The sequence below is a fragment of the Sinocyclocheilus anshuiensis genome, unplaced genomic scaffold, assembly GCF_001515605.1.
Source record: "Sinocyclocheilus anshuiensis isolate Anshui unplaced genomic scaffold, SAMN03320099.WGS_v1.1 scaffold726, whole genome shotgun sequence".
Taxonomy (NCBI): domain Eukaryota; kingdom Metazoa; phylum Chordata; class Actinopteri; order Cypriniformes; family Cyprinidae; genus Sinocyclocheilus; species Sinocyclocheilus anshuiensis.
Genome location: NW_015542365.1, coordinates 510,289 through 533,084, shown reverse-complemented (window position 1 = coordinate 533,084; position 22,796 = coordinate 510,289). Strand labels below are relative to the sequence as shown.

General features: G+C 36.7%; 2 protein-coding genes across 4 annotated transcripts in view; both read left to right on the top strand.

The window, feature by feature from the left end:
* The window catches only part of LOC107692064 (zinc finger CCCH domain-containing protein 7B-like), a 20,647-nt gene extending 12,456 nt beyond the window's left edge, over window positions 1-8,191 (top strand). Inside the window, exons 14-22 of the mRNA XM_016490961.1 lie at window positions 2,079-2,284; window positions 2,383-2,483; window positions 2,799-2,980; window positions 3,657-3,733; window positions 3,879-4,120; window positions 4,306-4,411; window positions 6,640-6,748; window positions 6,884-7,017; window positions 7,301-8,191. Coding sequence (XP_016346447.1) covers window positions 2,079-2,284; window positions 2,383-2,483; window positions 2,799-2,980; window positions 3,657-3,733; window positions 3,879-4,120; window positions 4,306-4,411; window positions 6,640-6,748; window positions 6,884-7,017; window positions 7,301-7,339 — 1,196 coding nt within the window. The 3' untranslated portion in view covers window positions 7,340-8,191. The remainder of the gene's footprint in view (window positions 1-2,078; window positions 2,285-2,382; window positions 2,484-2,798; window positions 2,981-3,656; window positions 3,734-3,878; window positions 4,121-4,305; window positions 4,412-6,639; window positions 6,749-6,883; window positions 7,018-7,300) is intronic.
* A 3,869-nt stretch (window positions 8,192-12,060) lies between these two features.
* LOC107692063 (thyrotroph embryonic factor-like) lies at window positions 12,061-21,558 on the top strand. Of its 3 annotated transcripts, none has more exons than XM_016490959.1 (5): window positions 12,061-12,234; window positions 14,773-15,135; window positions 18,485-18,693; window positions 19,324-19,535; window positions 19,683-21,558. In XM_016490959.1, exons 1-5 carry the CDS (start codon window positions 12,159-12,161, stop codon window positions 19,702-19,704), a joined length of 882 nt encoding a protein of 293 aa, XP_016346445.1. In that variant the 5' UTR covers window positions 12,061-12,158; the 3' UTR covers window positions 19,705-21,558. The 3 variants fall into 3 exon arrangements, with proteins under 3 accessions (XP_016346445.1, XP_016346444.1, XP_016346446.1); XM_016490958.1 differs by lacking the exon at window positions 12,061-12,234 and adding an exon at window positions 13,649-14,024 and having other exon boundaries at window positions 19,683-21,493; XM_016490960.1 differs by lacking the exons at window positions 12,061-12,234; window positions 14,773-15,135 and adding an exon at window positions 17,747-18,262 and having other exon boundaries at window positions 19,683-21,493.
* Window positions 21,559-22,796: the final 1,238 nt, after the last annotated feature.

Sequence of the window (22,796 nt, the reverse complement as noted above, 5' to 3'; positions counted from 1 at the left end):
GTAAGTACACAAGTCAGCAAAATATATAACACTGTTCTAGTGGTTTTTGGATATTTTAATAAAAAAAATCTTACATATTGTGCCTTTACTTAACACCTCTAGAATCAGCTCAAGCTGGAAACAGATGTCAGGATTTTTTTCTTCCCATTTAAAAATTATTATATATATGTGTATGTAATATAATGTTAGTTTATAATGTAATAATGATATAATTTAATAATTAAGCTCATTAATCATTCTCTCTTTGCAGAGGTACAAGAGCGTCAGGAGTGCCAGTATGGTGAAAACTGCACTTTTGCCTATTGCCAGGAGGAGATAGATGTTTGGACACAAGAGAGGAAGGGAGCTCTAAGTCGTGAGCTTCTGTTTGACCCTCTGGGCACCAACGAACGACGGGCCCTCAGTGTCACCCGTCTCCTTCAGCTCGATTAAGAAGCTGTGCCATTTTACAAAGATAAGCTGATTTGGTGGAATCAAATATATATATATATATATACATACATACATACATACATACATACATATATATATGTATATATTTATGTGTGTGTGAAAAATAGTATAGTATATCAGACCTTTACTAGCCAATGGCAATTAGATTGCCAAGGTGCGCGTAGAGGGTTGTTTCTACTCCAGTTTGTGTTGAAATATAATTAATTATACACCTGTCATAACTAGTTTGCACAAGAGTTTTCTTCAGACATACAATAATGTAATATACATATAATTAAGACATTACTAACAGGCAAATAAATATTTTATAATAATAATAATAATTTATGCATTTAGCAGACGCTTTTATCCAAAGCGACTTAGTGCATACAGGCTATACATTTTTTACCAGTATGTGTGTTCCTTGCGAATCGAACCCACAACCTTTTGCGCCGCTAACGCAATGCTCTACCACTGATCAGAGTACATGTACCCCCTCTAGAGTTCTTTTTTTTTTCAGCTAACTCATGAGTTACTAGCGGTTACATGTGACATTTCAGAAAATTGTACTTTTTTTAATACTTTTTAATACAAACATACCTTCTGATGTTCATTAACTAGTAGTAAATTGGAATGTTTACTTTAAAGTGTAATAATCTTACTTTTTTTTTAACCTAAGACACATTAGGAGAAGCATTTACATAATCCTATGAATGCATTAAAAAATATAGAATCAAATCTATAATTGAATTTAATTGAATCTCATTGTGAATCGGATTAAATAACATAATTCTGAATTTGTAAAATCAAAATTTGCAAATCAAAAACCTGTGAATTGTTGATCAAATCCATTCGCTGTTTACTCAATACTTAAAGGCACAATATGTAATTTTAGCAGCTAGAGGGCGCGTATTCAAAATAAACAAAGAGACAAAGGCATAGTCTGATGACGCTGTTACTGAGTGTGGAATCATGGGAGTTGTGGTTTTCATCCCCACAGCCGATGCAATCCGACGGGACTCGGGCAGAAATCATGTTCATAGATGAGCTAATGATTTATTAACGTAGTAGAATGAAGCAGGGTGAGGCTGAAAGCCATCGAAGCGAATCGAGGCCGCTGAACGAGCGTGACACGTGGCTCGAAAGCAGCGGAGCTTTTATTATGCCACAGTCGACCGGTTCCGCTCCTTCCGGTCGTGAGTATGTGGGGTAAAGCAGCGCTGTTTCATCATACTAGATACATTTGAAAGTTCTGTTATAATGCTACTCTGTGCGTTCGTCACCGGATGCACAACATACACAACATATTTCTACAAAAATGTTTTCTACAAAACAAAACCGGAAATCGAGGGGTTATGGCAGGCGACATTTAAACATTCTTCTAAACATTTGGGATAATGTATGTACACAAGTCAGCAAAATACATAACACTGTTCTAGTGGTTTTTAGATATTTTAAAAAAAATCTTACATATTGTGCCTTTACTTAACACCTCTAGAATCAGCTCAAGCTGGAAACAGATGTCAGGATTTTTTTCTTCCCATTTAAAAATTATTATATATATGTGTATGTAATATAATGTTAGTTTATAATGTAATAATGATATAATTTAATAATTAAGCTCATTAATCATTCTCTCTTTGCAGAGGTACAAGAGCGTCAGGAGTGCCAGTATGGTGAAAACTGCACTTTTGCCTATTGCCAAGAGGAGATAGATGTTTGGACACAAGAGAGGAAGGGAGCTCTAAGTCGTGAGCTTCTGTTTGACCCTCTGGGCACCAACGAACGACGGGCCCTCAGTGTCACCCGTCTCCTTCAGCTCCATATGGGCATGTTTATGTTCCTCTGTGAGGTAATGTGCACCTTCAGATTTAATGCCAGTCTCGCAGCTTACATTCTTGTTTTGATATGTTGTCTTAAGTGGTTATTTTGGCCTCTGGCTTCCTGTAGGAATGTTTTGACAGTAAGCCTCGTCTCATTAGCAAGCGAAGCAAGGAGAATCTCGCTGTGTGTTCCAACCTCACTGCACGACATCCCTTTGATGATAACAAGTGAGTCTTTTTTTTTATCCCTTGCCGCATTGAGACTTGGATCACTGATATGATTTTGCAGCACTTAAACAGCCATCGCATCATATCCCCTCTCATATGTTTGTGTCTTATGATGCTGTCTAACAGGTGCCTGGTGCATGTGGTTCGCTCAGCAAACGTGCGCTACAGTAAAGTACGCCCTCTTCACCCACTCTGCCAGTTTTTTTTTTATCCCTTGCTGTATTGAGACTTGGATCACTAATATGATTTTGCAGCACTTAAGCAGCCATTGCATCATATCACCTCTCATATGTTTGATGCTATCCAACTGGACAGGTGCCTGGTGCACGTGGTTCGCTCAGCAAACGTGCGCTACAGTAAAGTACGCCCTCTTCACCCACTCTGCCAGTTTGATGTGTGCCGTCATGAGGTGCGATATGGCTGCCAGCGGGAGGACAGTTGCTCCTTTGCACATTCAGTCATAGAACTCAAATGTTGGGTTCTTCAGCAGGACACAGGTACATAAGACATGCTATAATAATGTTTATATGCATGCACACTGCAATCTACTGTTTTGCTTTATAATCCTATAATTCTGAAATGTGTTCTATCCGTTTATTTAAGAAACCTTTTGATTAATTTGAAAAATAATTATGAAATCAAGTTCATAATCATGTTTGCACTTCCATTCCAACGTTTGGGGTCAGTAAGATGTTTTTAGTTTTTTTTTTTTTTTAATTCATACTTTTTTGAAAGAAAATAATACTCAGCATCACAGAATTATGAAAAAATTCACAAAAATATTAAGCAGCACAACTGTTTTCAACTTGGACAATAATGAGAAATGTTATGTGGATGCTTAAAATACAGCTTTGCTATCACAGGAATAAATTACATTTTAAAATGTTAAAATAGATAAATTATTTTAGTCAGTAATAATATGTTACAATATTACTGTTTTACTGTATTTTTGAGCAAATAAATTCAGTTTTTATGAACAGAAGAGACCCGTTTCAAAAATATTTAAAAAAATCTTACTGACCCCAAATGTTTAGACAGTAGTGTAGGGAATTACTGTCACTTTTGTGTCTTTTTTTGCACCACGCTCTGGTTCATTACTGTCTTTGACACTGACAATTGAAATCAACTGATGGTAAAAATAAAAGTTTTGCTTGTGCTTATGTGTTGGGGCAGGTATTACCCATGAGGAGATGGTGCAGGAGTCTAAGAGACACTGGCACAGATTGGAACAGAATTCGCAGAGACAGAAGGTGAGGCTGAGCAACAACACTGTGCTGCCTCATCTTTGCTGGAATCTTGTCCTTTTATTTGATTGGCCCTGCAGCAGATTAAATTTGATGTAAATTCTGTTGTTTTAAGTCTAGTAAGTTTTTCTTTTTCACCCGCCGTCTTCAGCCCATGCTCAGCCCCCACCAGCCCAGCGGGAGCAGCAGTAGTGCTGTGGTCTCTGGAGGAGTTGTCGGTGGAGGCGGAGATGGCACTGGGGGTGGAAGCACCGGAGGAGGACTTGTAGGATGCGGTCGAGGGCGCGGCTTGAATCTGAAGATGAAGTTTGTGTGTGGACAGTGTTGGAGGGAGGGTCAGGTCAATGAGCCAGACAAGTCACTGAAGTACTGCACTGCCAAAACCAGGCACAGGTTAGCTTCCCTTATTCAAGCAGGCATCATCTTACCACCAGGATGCACAATATGTGCTCATTAAAAATTTACGTACCTGGAATGTTTACTGGAACAGTTGTAATGTGACTTCTTTTATTGGACACAGTTGACAGCAGCTTTGCCTGAGGTCGATAATGATTTGCTTTGTCTATTCTTCTTTCCAGCTGGACAAAAGAGCGCAGGGTGTTGCTAGTGAAATCGTTTGAGAAGAAAAAGTGGGTGGTAGTACGTCCGCTCCCTTTTTCCCGTACCTACCCCCAACAATATGATGTAAGTCTTACAGTCTTACAGATTCTGATTCACAAGTTATTGATTCTATTTGTAGATATTTCAGGTAAAAAGACTCTACCAACTAATGCTGTTAACTTCAAAATTGTTATACGAACTGCTGTTCAGTTACTGTTTATTTGTGGATATAATCATCAATGCTTGGATAAAAACTGAGTTGTATGCAAACATTTAAACTGCACATAAGGCAGTTATTATTTAAAAAAAAACATTTGTAATGATATAATTATATTTCTCAACCCTCTACATGATTGACAACGTGATTAATATTCATGAACCCAGCAGCTCATCAATCTTTAGTGTGTTGTATATTGTTAGTATAGTAGTAGAATTAGTAGTAGTATTATCTTTTAATAATAATTATCTATTACTATTATCTATTTTTTTTACAGAAACCCTGAATGACCAACAATATCTTAAGCATCACCACCAGTTCTAAATTAAAATGACAAATATGCATTCATACATGGTTATCAAGTTTTAGTTCTAATCACTGAAGTTCTATCATTAAATAGTGCTTAATTATCATAATATCATAATATAATGCTTGATTGATTAAGAAGCTGTGCCATTTTACAAAGATAAGCTGATTTGGTGGAATCAAATATATATATATATATATACATACATACATACATACATACATACATACATACATACATATATATATATGTATATATTTATGTGTGTGTGAAAAATAGTATAGTATATCAGACCTTTACTAGCCAATGGCAATTAGATTGCCAAGGTGCGCGTAGAGGGTTGTTTCTACTCCAGTTTGTGTTGAAATATAATTAATTATACACCTGTCATAACTAGTTTGCACAAGAGTTTTCTTCAGACATACAATAATGTAATATACATATAATTAAGACATTACTAACAGGCAAATAAATATTTTATAATAATAATAATAATTTATGCATTTAGCAGACGCTTTTATCCAAAGCGACTTAGTGCATACAGGCTATACATTTTTTACCAGTATGTGTGTTCCTTGCGAATCGAACCCACAACCTTTTGCGCCGCTAACGCAATGCTCTACCACTGATCAGAGTACATGTACCCCCTCTAGAGTTCTTTTTTTTTTCAGCTAACTCATGAGTTACTAGCGGTTACATGTGACATTTCAGAAAATTGTACTTTTTTTAATACTTTTTAATACAAACATACCTTCTGATGTTCATTAACTAGTAGTAAATTGGAATGTTTACTTTAAAGTGTAATAATCTTACTTTTTTTTTAACCTAAGACACATTAGGAGAAGCATTTACATAATCCTATGAATGCATTCAAAAATATAGAATCAAATCTATAATTGAATTTAATTGAATCTCATTGTGAATCGGATTAAATAACATAATTCTGAATTTGTAAAATCAAAATTTGCAAATCAAAAACCTGTGAATTGTTGATCAAATCCATTCGCTGTTTACTCAATACTTGAAACATTTGGGATAATGTAAGTACACAAGTCAGCAAAATATATAACACTGTTCTAGTGGTTTTTGGATATTTTAATAAAAAAAATCTTACATATTGTGCCTTTACTTAACACCTCTAGAATCAGCTCAAGCTGGAAACAGATGTCAGGATTTTTTTTCTTCCCATTTAAAAATTATTATATATATGTGTATGTAATATAATGTTAATTTATAATGTAATAATGATATAATTTAATAATTAAGTATACAAACATACCTTCTGATGTTCATTTAGTAGTAAAATGGAACAGGTGATTGATTGCTTCACTCATTTTCCAAGTTGCCACTTGTACTGAGATGACCTCAGTGATTTGTCACATTAACGTGTCAAGTGTGTAGAAATTTTAAACCCAACCCTCTTAATTGACATTATTTATGTAAAATCTTGAGTGTGTCATGAACCACCAAAAGACCACATCTTTAATAGTGTTCTGGAAATGGAAACATTTCAGCCCCCCACACAGCCCTTTTTGGTCATTTTTTGCTAAATTTTAATGAAGCACAGTTCGTAAACAGATCTTTCTGAGGGGTTTGAACTAGAAAGAGTTGCCAGCAAACAAATCTCAAAATAAACTGTAAAAGTTTAAATTGTTTAATGTTAAATTTAATATGACTTTTAAATGAATTGAGAAATTTGAGTATTGTTACAATTTCTACGCATCTTTGGCTCATAAGTTTTTGCGTTGTTTTTTCTTTTTTTTTCTGACTCTCCGTTTTTGCTTGCAGATGTGTGTTCATGTCATGAAACAGAAGAAGTGCCACTATATTGGGAACTGTTCTTTTGCACACAGTTTGGAGGAGCGGGATGTGTGGACCTATATGAAAAACAACAGCTGTGAGAATCCATTTCCTTCAACTGAATGATTTCTAGCTTTATTTTTTTGCATTTTTGTGGGTGTGATACAGTGATGTTTCCTTAATCCATTAATGCGTTTTAACACAATCTGCGTATCTCTCTGTGCTCTCTAAGTGAGAGACATGCAGCAGATGTACGAGATGTGGCTTTCATTGACCAATCAGAACCGGCGTGCAGACGACACCCTCATGACTCCACCCCCAGAAGAAAAACAGATCGCCATGCCAACTGACTATTCTGAGTCAATGGTGGGTGGCTGCAGAAGAAAGTGACTTGTTTGTGTGATTAAGTAGAAAGCTCTTTTTTTTTTTTTTTTTTTTTTTTTTAAATACAGAGTTATTGCATTACAGTGGAAATGGAAAGTCAAGTCGAACGCACGTACGCCAATGCCACATACTTAATTTGGCTTAATTGCCTACTATATAATTTGGCAACTGTAGTGTCATGTTGTCATCACACATGTAGAGAAAATTCACATAATGTGCACACTTTTTGTGTGTTAATCAGATTTATCCGTGCTCTTTTTGACAGGTTGGGCGACGGATGTCTGGTGGTGGAGGGGATCTGTGACCTGGTCCTGAAAGTGTGTGGTTACAGGCGGTCTGGATGAGACTTCCTGTTCAGATGTCAGCTTCTAAGACCCTTTCCCACTCTTTCAGTGCCACTCTGGGAAGTACCAGACTCTGCTGCCCTTCAGGGCAAAGTGCTTGACTATAGGACTAATACAGTGATTGTTGCCACATACACACATCCCACATGCTTTTTCATCTATTATCAAACACGTTCGCCCACTCACTGACATGACACTTGGCACAGGCTTATAGGGTGTCATGTGAGTGCACACTGGTACTTTTACAGCTAACTCAAGTAAGGGCAGTTTGTTTTTACGTTCCCTAAACACATTTTTGAGGAGTTGAAGATCTATTCCCACAGTGCTTTTTTAACTCAAAACCAAAACAGACTGGTTGCCCCCGTATCAAATCAAAGCACCTGTCATGCAGGCCACTCATGTTTCAGTCAAGTATGTGGTGGCAGATGGCAGATTGATGATTTTGTCTGAAGTTATGAAGTGGTGCTTAACCGTTCCTGCCATATTGGTAGAAGAGTTTGAATGTACAGCCAAATGTGGCCATTTACAAGAAATTTGAGATTTGTTCAGATGTCGAATGTATTTGATACACTAAGGCAATTAATAACGGACTAAGTAAAAACCACCCCAACTCACATAATGCCGGTCACAGATCTTGCACTGACACACACTCATTTCCTCATTCTTTCCATTTGCACTGAGTGAGTTTGGCAGTGCTTGATAAAGAAGAGGATAGAATGCACACAAGGGCCGTTTGCAGACTTGAGTGATCAGACTATTTGGATTGAAAATACACTTTGTATTATTATTATTTTTTTTTTTTTCTTTGAGAGTGATTGGCGATTGGAAGATGCTTCCGTGTTTGGTCATTCAAGCTAATAGATTGGGATTTGAAGTGCATAATCTGTGACACCCATAAACATGCAATTAAGAGACTCTTGTTTGCCACAGTTCAACGTGGGCCAGTAGCTCATTAGTTCTCCATGGGCTGTTTGCAGACTTGAGTGATCAGACTATTTGGATTGAAAATACACTTTGTATTATTATTTTTTTTTTTTTTTCTTTGATCGAGTGATTGGCGATTGGAAGATGCTTCCGTGTTTGGTCATTCAAGCTAATAGATTGGGATTTGAAGTGCATAATCTGTGACACCCATAAACATGCAATTAAGAGACTCTTGTTTGCCACAGTTCAACGTGGGCCAGTAGCTCATTAGTTCTCCATATGTACCGTTTATTGATTTCATATTAAGAGCATGAACGGAAATGCATTGCAAGAATATAGGCAAAAGAGCTGTACTTGCCCTGCCTGTTTGTAGTTATATTCATAATATACTGTCAAGACATGCAGTGCTACCCTTAGTACGCCTTGTCCTTATTTTCAGTGGACATGATGTGTATGTGTGTGTATATATATATATATATATATATATATATACACACACACACAAATATATCTACTGGCATACTACTAATGATTATTGATAACTTAGCAGTTAAGCTTAATTAAGTATAACCTTACCTTGTATTGATTACATAGAACTTCTTGTTATTGAGCTATGCTATATGACATGTATTGGCTAATAGATTGGGATTTGAAGTGCATAATCTGTGACACCCATAAACATGCAATTAAGAGACTCTTGTTTGCCACAGTTCAACGTGGGCCAGTAGCTCATTAGTTCTCCATATGTACCGTTTATTGATTTCATATTAAGAGCATGAACGGAAATGCATTGCAAGAATATAGGCAAAAGAGCTGTACTTGCCCTGCCTGTTTGTAGTTATATTCATAATATACTGTCAAGACATGCAGTGCTACCCTTAGTACGCCTTGTCCTTATTTTCAGTGGACATGATGTGTATGTGTGTGTATATATATATATATATATATATATATACACACACACACAAATATATCTACTGGCATACTACTAATGATTATTGATAACTTAGCAGTTAAGCTTAATTAAGTATAACCTTACCTTGTATTGATTACATAGAACTTCTTGTTATTGAGCTATGCTGTATGACGTATTGCTGATTAGATGGTTAGTGATTTTTTTTTTCTTATACGAGTCATTCCAGAAGTGTCCGATTTGTGAGGTCTAGATGAGAATGTGCTGCCTCAAACTGCCTATAAATGCTATAGAAAGGTAATTGAATCACCCTGAGATCGGTTGTTATAGAAAATAGAATCAAGTTTGTAATTTTGCATTGAATTTCAGGGTTTAAATGACATGTGAAGGAGCAGATTTGGCCTGGTAACAGATTCCAGCTTGTATGGAGATTGAGAGGGACATTCTGGAGCGACCTAGTACGCTTTACCGAGGGATCATATTATTACTACTGCTATTATTATTATTATTATGATGATGACAGTGATGATAATGATTGCCATTATGACTACTTCTATCTTCCTATATGCTATTGATAAATGTTAATTGCTATGTATAACACTTTAAATATATGTATCCATGTATGAATATAATACTTAACAGTGAATTATGTCTATGTATGCTTAGTGGGCTGTCCAGAATAGAGGAATTGAGATCCTAGGCTAGTTATCTTTATTTTCTTTCAACCTAAACTCAATGAAAAGCAAGTGACACCATTAACGTTTAGTGTCATGCTTTTGTGATGTGTGTTAGTTGCTGTCAGTTTTCTGAAACCTGGGATCTCTTTTTAAGAGGGTTTATAGAGTGGTTGTAGTGAAGAGACATCATGCCTTAGCAAATTCCCTCTGCACCACGTTCTTGATCATTTTGATTCAATCCTCACAGCTCTGTACTGTGACTGAACACAAAGCATGCATGGATATTTATGTTTGTCTGCATACCGCCTTATACAATACATTTATATACAATTATAAATACCTTAAATAATCCTACTCTTTCAGTATAATGATATATACACCTTTAAACAACTTGTTTAAAGAAATAGGGGAGGGAAGTGTATTGTAAATGTTCTCTGGTTGACAATGGAGAATGGTTTGCACATAACTCATCTGAAACATTCTGAGGAACATGATCATGCTGAGATGTTATGGTAGAGCTGAGGTAGTGTGCATAACTGTTGAGATGGAGAGAACACACAACCTGAGAGCTGAGAATCTCCGTTAACAGTCTCAGTTGTTCAAACATGGGGTGGAGTTTGCAGTCATTCATATTCATATCAAAGGGTTAGTACTGCTGGCCATTGACTGTCTGAAGGCTGCAGCAATGGTCATTTACTCCCATCCTCATTCTTCATTTGTGTTTATTTTATCACAGAACTGGAATGTTCTGGGCTCTCTGGACTTCGAAACCAAGGAAGATTGCCCATTTTAAGTGAAAAGCAGAAATATGTTCGTAATTCATATTCGGCCTAAAAAGACCATGTGGGATTTAGCAAATGTTGGATTATATAGGTTGAGATGTTTCTGTTGAGATGGTTTATTTTTCACCTACTTAGATAACCAGTAAAAATCAGGGTTTTGAAAAAATGAAAAGGAAAAACAATGCCTCTTTTTGTACTGTATTTTTACATTTGTCTGTTTTGTTTCTCCTTTTTCTCCCTGGTTGGAAGTGAAATATTGATCACAGTGGACCAAATCTCATGAAAGTGTTTAACAATAAATAGACTGTTTTAGAAAATGTGTCTGATTTTATTGACTTTCATTTAATTGCTTTTTTTTAAGACGTTAAATCAAAATTAGAGTTGTGACTTGATAGCTTTGAAGTCGTCTATGTTCTAGTGTACTCCTAAACAATGACAAAATTAATTTTAAGAAATGCATTTAAACTTTACAGCGTGTATCTCATATTGATCCCTCTTCCTGCACTACATATATTTTTGTCCAATCAAATGCTCTCTAGAATGAGAAGTCTCCTCCCTCAAAACCTGACTAGCATGTAGACTACTAAATATGCAAAAAGCAGTATGGCAAATGAATAGTCTGTCTGATTAGGCTGTATTCATTAAATGGGTGAACAATTCCGGGTAGGGCTGCACGATAAAACGCATGCGATATTTAATGCGCATCTTGTCAGAAAGCCGGTTCTGTAATCAGCGGTAAATCTCCATCACCTGCGGGCTTTCACATTGAGCAGCATTAACTACACAGAGCCGGTGTTCACTGACGAGCTGCGCAAAAAATCGCGCGAATATGAACGTGGTTTCGCGCAGCTCGTCAGTGAACACCGGCTCTGTGTAGTTAATGCTGCTCAATGTGAAAGCCCGCAGGTGATGGAGATTTACCGCTGATTACAGAACCGGCTTTCTGACAAGATGCGCGTTAAATATCGCATGCGATTTATCGTGCAGCCCTAATTCCGGGATAGCCTTTTTAACTAAATGATTTTGTCTCTAGTGGTTAGTATGTTGTAGGTCAAAGAATATAGAGGTCAAAAATGGCCGATGTCTACTGTACCTGAATGCAGTTCAACAATAGTTAATACCTGAATAAAGTACATATTCTGAAATACATATTCTTTTTTTTTTATTATTCAGAAATCTTAATCCTAAATTAATTTACTTCATTGCCTTTTTTCAGAAGTTGTTTATCACATTTTAAAAACATGACATTAAGGTCTGACTCTCTGTCTCTGGAAAGTGAATGACACTGATATAACGCAACTGAACTGAATTTCTGCCCTCATTTTCATAACATTGACACGCAGATGTTTTAGACTTAGATAGCTTGTCTTCATTCTTATTGGCTCAAATTTATGTGAGAGACAGTGAGAAAGTGGAAGCTCTGATTAAGCGTCTCCTGCGTCCAGCTTTTTCCCAGGTGTTGAGAAACTGATACTGTTTTGAAATGTCTTCAGAAATTCCGGAAATGTTCAAAGCCTTGCTTGAGTACCCTTTCTCTGTGCCTTCGATTGATGACAACGGTACGAATTTTCACTGTTGGCTCAATACAGGTTACTTGAACACTCGAATTTACCTGCATTCCCACTGTACAGTCTGCACAGTTGGTATACTGCAGGATTGTACTTGTGACATTAGATGCTACCTCTTGCATTAAGTAGATCAAGTGGTACATACGTTCAAAATGAGACGTAAATGGACTATATTTCCAGTTTTATAGCACTAATAAGTAATGCATTATTTTAGATAAAGTGATTTTTCTTTCTTTTAATTACTTTTCATGAAGTGTCAACAGCTAATGTTGTGCATTGAGAAATAGTTTACTAACAAAGTTTTGGATACATTACTTACAGTGGCTAGGTAATCTGTATGTGCAATTAAACTATTCATATTATGGGGAAATTTGCATTAACCTAATTTTTTTTCGTGATGTCTGTTCTTATGTATTTACTTAGCAAAATTATCCAATGTAATTATCCTATTCATAGTGTCGGTATTGCATTGACGGACTGTCTTTGGATAGATTACATTTATTGTTGCACCAAGTAATTGGCTAAATCTGATGCAGAGGTGTAGAACTTTTTATTTCAGTAAATCAATTATGAAATGATGGGGAAAAAAATCTTCTGGAAAATATGATTCTGTCATCTGTATTAAACTTGGGACTGATCATTTAAATGTGATGACACAGATCCTCTTAAATATTAAAGGTGCAACCGTAAATGAAATGTGCAAATAATACACAAAGATGTGGGCTACGCTGCAATCGCTGATTGTTGATTTGTAATGTATCATATTGGCTATATAACATAAACAAATAAAACATGAAATATGACCGAGTAACATAAATTGCATATCGCCTGTCGTAAACTGAAGGGCAAGATATATGCAACCTCATTCTACACGTGAAACACGAGATGTTTTTCCTGTAGGCTACCTTTGCTGCTTCGTGATTGGTCTTGTGTGCACACTGTGCGTGCCATGAGTGCACGTGCAAGGCCATGTGCCAAACCTAACCATGGACTGAATAAGATACGGGCTGGCGGTTCTCCCGCGAGACATGAGCTAATTAGGTACAATGACAAGGCATATTGTTGTTTTAATCCCTAACACTGTTTTGTTATTAAGGATGTCTAAGTTAAGGTTTAAAAAGAGGGCATTTATGGTCACTCGTACTATGAAAACGATTTTATTTGGAATGAATTGGTAAAGGTGTAAAAGCCATGTGATTTTAAAATTGTATATGGTATGTATGCCCACACTTCAAGCCCCACTGTGTCAGTGTATCAATACGGGTCTCGTGACACGTTTTTCTAATACGTTTATGAAAATATAACCGTTTTGACAACCAATGAAGAGTCGACGAACCTTCGCTGCACGTACTAACACGCCTCTGTGTCGTCACGCCTATTTAATAATTCATGAGAGGAGAGCGCAACCAACCTATCCTACAAAGGGGCACGGTTTATATGCATATTAAAACACTCTTCTGTAGCTAACTGGAAAATCGTGTCAAACACAGAAGTAAAGTCTGAATAGAGAGGTGTCAACCGGCGAGGTCATTTCAGATTTTATTTTTTTCGTACATAAGTCACTGAAGACATTAACATATTTTTCTTGGTTAAACTAGGGATTTCAGGTTGTCTTTAAAGTTACGCTATTCTTACGCACGGCACGAAAGCGTCAGTTAAAATGGACGTGGACCCTGTTTCCGTCACGATGGACGTAGGCATTGATATTCCGGCTGCTTTTCCAGTAGTTTTAAAGAAAATAATGGAAATTCCGCCACCGAATCTTCTAGAAGGCGACGACGGTACGTGCCTCTGAGTCTGCACCAGTCGGGCGCTTGTGGCTGCGCAGAAGCTTGCGGTCGGTGCTCGCTGTACTGCCGACTTATTGTCAAATGCATCATGTATGTTAATATAACAACAGACCAGTAAGGTTTTTTCGTTATGTAAATAGAGAACGTGTTAATTCGTGTTATTTATATCGTGGTTCGGGGAACTTAATGTCTCACGGTTACATTCTCGAAAACTATGGAACTTCGTGAATGAATCATTCTTTAATGTTTTCAGTGAGTTAGTAGAAACGATTCACAATAACAATTTGTTATTTTAGCACTGTTTAATGTACATGCACATTATATAGATCTTATGTAGCTCCGCCCCTTTCCAGCGCTTTTATAGACGCGTTCTGTGTGAACGGCTCCTGATGGCTGCGCGCTTGTTTGTCTGGTGCATTAATATTGTCTGGCTCATAAATTTTTGTTTTTGTATGCTGAATCTTGTCTGTTACAAACTGAACTGTAACATATGAAATAACAAAATGCACGTTTAATAATGAATCTCTTCTCAAGAACCGAACTTTAAGTCACTTGATGAAACTGCGACAGTTTGTCTCTTTTTCCAAATCTGCAGTTTGTTCTGCCCAGTAACAGAACTTTTACATTTTATTACACTTTATCTACATTTTGTCCGATGCATATTACGTGTAGATTCTTAGACTTGGGATTTAAAAAAAATTTTTCGGTCATAATTTATAACTGTGTTTTTAAATTGCAGAAAATGATAAAGAGAAACTCTTTGAGGATGTTGACTCTGAAGGGGTTAGTGAAATGGGACCATCAGCTGCCTTAACACCTGCCATCTGGGAAAAGACCATTCCCTATAATGGCGAGACCTTCCACCTGGAATACATGGATCTGGAGGAGTTTCTCATGGAGAATAGCATTCTTGCCGCAGAGGATGAGGGTCTGCAAAAGAGTCTTGTGAAAGAAAACGCACAACTGACAACTGAAATATCATCCACAACCTCTACAAGCAAGACAGCCCCAGCAATCTCTCTTATGCCAGTCATGGAACTGGATCAGTGTGAGGAGGAAGTGGTCACAATCATGGCATCCAGCTCAACAGACAGCAAATCAGGTCAGCAGAGAAAACAGAACACAGTGTACTTTCTGTCACAACACACTTAATCCATTACACAGTCAAGCTTTTTATCATGAAGATCCAACTTAAAGACTCAACAACAATTAAGTGATATTTAAACATATTCAGTTTAAATAGCAAAAATGTCTGAAACTAATGAAACTAGAATTTGATTTAATTTCATTACTGGAATTTACTAATTCACCACAGATGAGGAGCGTGTGACGCCAGAGCCCATTAATCCAGATGATATCGAGGTAGAGGTCCCCTATGAGCCAGATCCCACAGACATTGTGCTGTCCAGCATACCCGGAGGTGAACTGTTCGACCCTCGCAAACATCGCTTCTCCGAGGAGGAGCTGAAGCCTCAGCCTATGATCAAGAAAGCAAAGAAAGTGTTTGTGCCTGAGGAACATAAGGTAAACACACAGTCGAACCTGTATACACGTTTAAAAAAGAACTGGTAAAAATGACCAAAAAATGACTAAAACTAACTAAAAGTGTAAACTGAAAATATAAAAATAAAAACTTATTTAAAATATGTGACCCTGGACCACAAAACCAGTCTTAAGTCGCTTGGGTATATTTGTAGCAATAGCCAAAAATACAAGGCAAAGCAGGATACCCAGGGCTCGGTTTACACCTATCGCCATTTCTAGCCACTGGGGGACTATAGGCAGGCTAGGGGAACTCATATTAATGTTAAAAAACCTCATAAAGTGAAATTTTCATGCCATGGGACCTTTAAGACTATATTTAGGGAACTGAAAATGTTCTTCAATCATAAAATAAAAGTGAATTTATTGAATATAATGAAATATAGGCCAACGCAGTATTTAACCTTAATGCCACATAAATAACCCAAATCCAACGTATGTGGTGACAAACAAAGTATTTCTTAATTAATTAATTAATTACACAAACCCGAGTTTGGTGCGGATTTGCCGTGCCGTTATGGAGATATGGCCGTTCAAAGTTTCAATGGTTTTCCATAGACTTAAGCTTTAAAGTGTTTCATCCAGGTCGCCAGCAGCAAACAATGGAGCGCACTCTGCTGGACAAACTAAGTAATTACACCATTTCAAGCATTTTATCTGCGTTATAAGTGTGGAAGTCGTGGCCTAATGGTTAGAGAGTCGGTTGCAGGTTCGAGTCTCGTACCGGCAGGGATTGTAGGTGGGGGGAGTGTACAGCGCTCTCTTCCACCTTCAATACCACGACTGAGGTGCCCTTGAGCAAGGCACTGAACCCCCAACTGCTCCCCAGGCGGGTGTGTGTTCACTGCTGTGTGTGTGCACTTTGGATGGGTTAAATGCAGAGCACTAATTCCGAGTATGGGTCACCATACTTGGCCACATGTCACGTCACATATTTTTATATGTTCTGTAAAAAAAATGTTCATATCGGCGGCATATTCGCCAATACCGATATATCGGCGACAGGCTCATATCGGCCGATAATATCGGCAAAACGATATATCGGTCGGGCTCTAATATATATATATATATATATATACACCTTGCTACGTGTACTGCGTTAGGCTAACCGAGACTTGTCATTTGCACTTGTATATTGTTGCTCTTTTGTTTGTTTTGACTGCTTTTATTGTCCTCATTTGTAAGTCGCTTTGGATAAAAGCGTCTGCTAAATGACTAAATGTAAATGTAAATGAAATATTGCTACTGTTTTACTGAAATATTGCTACTGTGTATAAGAGCGGATGATTTGCTGCACATGCGTGCCTGTCGGCCGTCACGAGAACGTGCCTCGTCTTCCATCATGTCTGGCTTTTTAGTGTTCCTAATATTCCTTGATGCGTTGCATGCTTGAAACACGTGTATTAGGGATTATCATTTTATATAAAATATCCATAACCTGATTTGATAATGTCTAATAAAAAGTTTACGAAAAAATAAATAAATAAAAAATAGCTGGCGAAGAGTTTGGCAGAAAGTTACATTTGTAGACATTTTCAATACAGCACACTAGTGTTAATCAAAATCCTGCATCGTCAACAGTAGATGGCGCTGGTTCACTTTTTAAAAAAATATATCACACTTCGAGAAACGGTATCAAAAAAATATTTATAGTTCTAAAAGTTATTTATGGTTGTGTTACAGTTGGAGAAAAATCTTACACTCAACCCTGGGCTTGTTTATTTTTTGATAATGCTTTAAAGCAATGTTTCTCAAATTTGAACAAAACAGAACACTTAGGCTACGTCCACACGAAGCCAGAGCTTTCCCTATCTGATCTTTTTTTCCCTCTCGTCTCAAGAAATATCTGTGTCCACACGAAACCACAAAACCGACACAAAACGATGTAGTATACATGCCAGACCAGTATGTGGCGCTGTAATTCTGCCACAGAGATACACTAAAAACGGAGAAGAAGACTTGTGCCTTGTCCAAATACCCACACTTGCGGTCTTTGCACTTGATCACTTGACAACTTAAATGGTGCATTAATATTGTCTGGCTCATAAATTTTTGTTTTTGTATGCTGAATCTTGTCTGTTACAAACTGAACTGTAACATATGAAATAACAAAATGCACGTTTAATAATGAATCTCTTCTCAAGAACCGAACTTTAAGTCACTTGATGAAACTGCGACAGTTTGTTCTGCCCAGTAACAGAACTTTTACATTTTATTACACTTTATCTACATTTTGTCCGATGCATATTACGTGTAGATTCTTAGACTTGGGATTTAAAAAAAATTTTTCGGTCATAATTTATAACTGTGTTTTTAAATTGCAGAAAATGATAAAGAGAAACTCTTTGAGGATGTTGACTCTGAAGGGGTTAGTGAAATGGGACCATCAGCTGCCTTAACACCTGCCATCTGGGAAAAGACCATTCCCTATAATGGCGAGACCTTCCACCTGGAATACATGGATCTGGAGGAGTTTCTCATGGAGAATGGCATTCCTGTCACAGGAGATGAGGGTCAGAAAAAGGGTCTTGAGGAAGAAAACTTACAGCTGACAACTGAAAACTCATCCACAACCTCTACAAGCAAGACAGCCCCAGCAATCTCTCTTATGCCAGTCATGGAACTGGATCAGTGTGAGGAGGAAGTGGTCACAATCATGGCATCCAGCTCAACAGACAGCAAATCAGGTCAGCAGAGAAAACAGAACACAGTGTACTTTCGGTCACAACATACTTATCCATTACACAGTCAAGCTGTTTATCATGAAGATCTGACTTAAAGACTCAACAACAGTTGAGTGATATTTAAACATTGAATTGAAATAGCAAAAATGTTTGAAAGTAATGAAACCGTACTAGATGTTGGTTTAATTTCATTATTGGACTTTACTAATTCACTTTTCATCACAGATGAGAACCGTGTGACGCCAGAGCCCGTTAATCCAGACGATATTGTGGTAGAGATCAACTTCGAGCCGGATCACACAGACCTTGTGCTGTCCAGTATACCTGGAGGTGAACTGTTTAACCCTCGCAAACATCGCTTCTCCGAGGAGGAGCTGAAGCCTCAGCCTATGATCAAGAAGGCAAAGAAAGTGCTTGTGCCCGAGGAACAGAAGGTAAACACACAGTTGCACTTTCCTCAGGGTTATTATAATTAACTAAAACCATAAAAAAAAAAATGTGTTATTGAAATAAAGTAAACGTTTCCTGAAATATCCTTAAACTTATTTTATTTCAGCTATTTGCTAAGGCATTATATTTACTTAATTAACTTAATGTACTAAAATAAACGAAAAATGAAATAAAAATGAATGAATACTATATAGACGTTTAAAAAAGAGCTGATAAATATGACAAAACACAACAAAATTACTAAAACTTTAAAATAAAATGTAAATGGAAAATCTAAAAATAAAAACAAATTCAAAATATTAATAAAAACTATATTAATATCTCAATAACACTGCCTGAAATATTACCTTAATATCGTGTAAAAGTATACTTGACTGATCAACAACGGGAAGTATTTGTGCCTGAGGTCCAAAACTCAATTATACAGTTACACCCTAAATATAAAGTCACAATGAGATGTTCTGAAATCTTTGTCAACAAATACGTGAACATGTGTTATGTAAAAAGATATTAACAGTTGTATTTTATAACAACAGTGTCATACTCAAAGTAGATAAAAAAATCTTGTTCCCCAACATTTGATTTTATGTTTTTTTTTTTCCTCACTATTTCAGGACGAGAAATACTGGCATCGGAGGAAGAAGAACAACGTTGCAGCCAAGCGTTCACGAGAAGCCAGGCGGCTAAAAGAGAATCAGATCACAGTACGAGCAGCCTTTCTGGAGCGAGAGAACTCGGCTCTGAGGCAGGAAGTGGCAGAGTTGCGCAAGGACTTTGGGTGCTGCAAGAACATCGTGGCACGCTATAAAAGCAAATACGGACCGCTGTAAGGGACAAACAGGCATACAGACAGTTTGCATGTAAACACATAATCAAAAGAGCCCCACACAGAGTTAAAACACTGCAACTCTTATTGGTGAATATGTACTGTTACTAATATGGTGATTAACGGCCTTTTCTCTTCTTTTTCAAGTGCATCAGCTGAAGACCTCTAAACAATTATTGATTTATTTGCATTTTTGAAAGGCAAAAAATTAATAATGGTGTGGAATGAAGAGGAGAAAACAGGAGTTAAGTGAATATGTGATTAAAACTGTAGAGCTAAGTGATGTTCTTAAAAAATCCTTGTCAGCCACTCTTATCAACATGTCCCCTTCATTTTAATCTTACTTCATTGCAACAGCACTGAAACAGCAACAGCTTTTTAAGTTTTTTTTTTTAAATGCACCAGGTTAGAAGAGGCCTTCCCTTAACCTGTTCTTGTTTCATGACAAGTTTTTAAATATCTAAGTAGTTTTAGAATGTGAAATAATGTGCAGTGGAAGTCACTGGTCTTTATTCATAAAGAATCACTGGCATTGACTTCAGTTTACTTTCTTATATATCTTCAGTTTGTATATCTTTGAATTCTCTGAAAAATTACATCAATTCCAAAAATTCATTTGGCAAATTTGGTACAGGGTACCAAGTGGTGCATTTTGCCTGCAAAAGTAGAAATAAAATGCCATTATTGAAATACGGGGAGAATGTATAACATTAAAACTAAAAACTGAATCAAAACTGTAAACAGGAATTGTAAATTTATCATGTTTTTGTGCTGCAAAAAATTTAGATGTTTTGTCTGTCAGTAAGTGCTAGAATTCAGCAGAAACTTGAAAATATGTGCTCTGTATATCTGCAAAACCTACAAATATTTAGATAGTGTCTTTCATAATAACTGAGTAGATCTTCTAAAATCATACCTTGTTTACTTCATCATGGTAGTTTGCCGTTTCTGGGACTCATGCAGGTCAGTTTATGCACAGAAATAACAGACTACATGTGACGGATCTTGTATCTGCTTAGAACTTAGCAAAACAAATGAAGTGCTTATATAGGAGTTTTTTCATATGTATCATATGATGTATATTTTTTCAGATAACTTCTAATATTTTACAAAAATGGCTTTGCAGTGTGAACCACACCATTCATAGCTCAGCGTCAATATGAATCCGTAAGTGTCCTCAGCAGAGCGCCTGTTTATAAAAGGCGCTAGTGTTACATATCAGAAACTAAACTCAAACCTCTCGTAAGGGCATCAGCCCCCTGATTGCCGCTTTCCTGCATTTCAGGCACATATTTTGTGCAACTTGTCTCTGTCATTTTGAAACATATATCATCAAGGAAAGAAGATAAAGGGTCAATTCACAAGTTTCAGAAACAAGTTCATAGCTTGTGCTCTCCGTTCATTGTTGTGAAGTGAAAGTTAGGCTGACGTTTATTACCAGGTTTAATTTGGCAAAACTCACATGTGGCCACATTTGTCCTTTTTCATGTGTTTTGTGGAAAGGGAATCTGATATGTAACATAATCTTGACCAAAGCTAACTTTGATTGAATGCTGAAGAACATGTTTTCTTTAGCTAGCACAGAATGACTCCACTCCAAATCAGGTGTTTAATCTTTGCAAATTTGTGGTCTGTAGACACTTTTTTTTTTTAAAGTGCTCTATGGTTTGTCATTTCTCCTCGAGCTTCCTTTCTGACAAGTGTAAAATGTGAGATGGTGAGATGAGGGACAAGACAATAAAATGGAATGGAGCTTTATGGCTGTTCTGAAAGGAATAGTTACTGTTCCTGACAAGAAGAGTTTCTTCTGTTGAACTAGAAGAAAACTCGGTTGCATATGAGATGCCAACTTTGTTGCAGTAACAAATCTTTGTTTTGTCTATTTGAATGTTTTTCTAATTGTTACTGTTCTTTTGTGAGGAGTGAATTCTCTTTGTAAGACATAAACATTTTTTGACTTGTAAATGTTGTCGGTGTCTTGCTGTTTTGTGTTGTACATATTATTAAAGAATTAAAAAATGTGTTTTGCCGACATGTCATTTTTAATAATAAGTAACAATGCATTTGATCAAAAAATGCTTTGATGCCTCAGAGAATTATGACCGATTCTCAAATTTCAGATGGGAGAGGAGCATTGTGTAACAGACAGATGGCAAAAAAAAGTTGTATAACACAAAGAGGGCAATGCTGAAGAACATGTTTTCTTTAGCTAGCACAGAATGACTCCACTCCAAATCAGGTGTTTAATCTTTGCAAATTTGTGGTCTGTAGACACTTTTTTTTTTTTAAGTGCTCTATGGTTTGTCATTTCTCCTCGAGCTTCCTTTCTGACAAGTGTAAAATGTGAGATGGTGAGATGAGGGACAAGACAATAAAATGGAATGGAGCTTTATGGCTGTTCTGAAAGGAATAGTTACTGTTCCTGACAAGAAGAGTTTCTTCTGTTGAACTAGAAGAAAACTCGGTTGCATATGAGATGCCAACTTTGTTGCAGTAACAAATCTTTGTTTTGTCTATTTGAATGTTTTTCTAATTGTTACTGTTCTTTTGTGAGGAGTGAATTCTCTTTGTAAGACATAAACATTTTTTGACTTGTAAATGTTGTCGGTGTCTTGCTGTTTTGTGTTGTACATATTATTAAAGAATTAAAAAATGTGTTTTGCCGACATGTCATTTTTAATAATAAGTAACAATGCATTTGATCAAAAAATGCTTTGATGCCTCAGAGAATTATGACTAACCGAATCTCAAATTTCAGATGGGAGAGGAGCATTGTGTAACACAGACAGATGCCAAAAAAAAAGTTGTATAACACAAAGAGGGCGGGGCTAAAGAAGGCAGTGTGATATGCAGATATACCGAGCTGACCCAAATACATTTCTGTCTGAAAAAGAATGCTGCCATTCATGGTGCTGTTCACTCTATGTAGATTTTCTTCAGGAGCGATCATATTTCAGCCAAGATTACCTAACATTTAAATACAATTCTCAAAAGGGTTCTCACCAGTATATAAGCACAACCTTCTTATTGCCTTTCTTTAAACACATTGTATCAGCAAGATCCAATATTGGATCAATCGTCAAATTCATAGGTATCAACATAAACCAGCTACAACATACGTGAATATATTGAATAAAACCGGTTTTTAGCTTGCATTTGCCCAGGCCCATTTAAGTAAAAGGATCTGCGATATATGATTTGAGATTGTATAGGCCTGCTAGGCACATGCTAGTAAAATCTGTATTTGGAATGTCTTTCCTT

Coding starts and splice junctions, on each gene's coding strand:
- LOC107692063 (XM_016490958.1), top strand. CDS start 13,904: ATGGACGTGGACCCTGTTTCCGTCACGATGGACGTAGGCATTGATATT. Junction 14,025..14,772: donor TCTTCTAGAAGGCGACGACG/GTACGTGCCTCT, acceptor TTTAAATTGCAG/AAAATGATAAAGAGAAACTC. Junction 15,136..18,484: donor CTCAACAGACAGCAAATCAG/GTCAGCAGAGAA, acceptor TTTTCATCACAG/ATGAGAACCGTGTGACGCCA.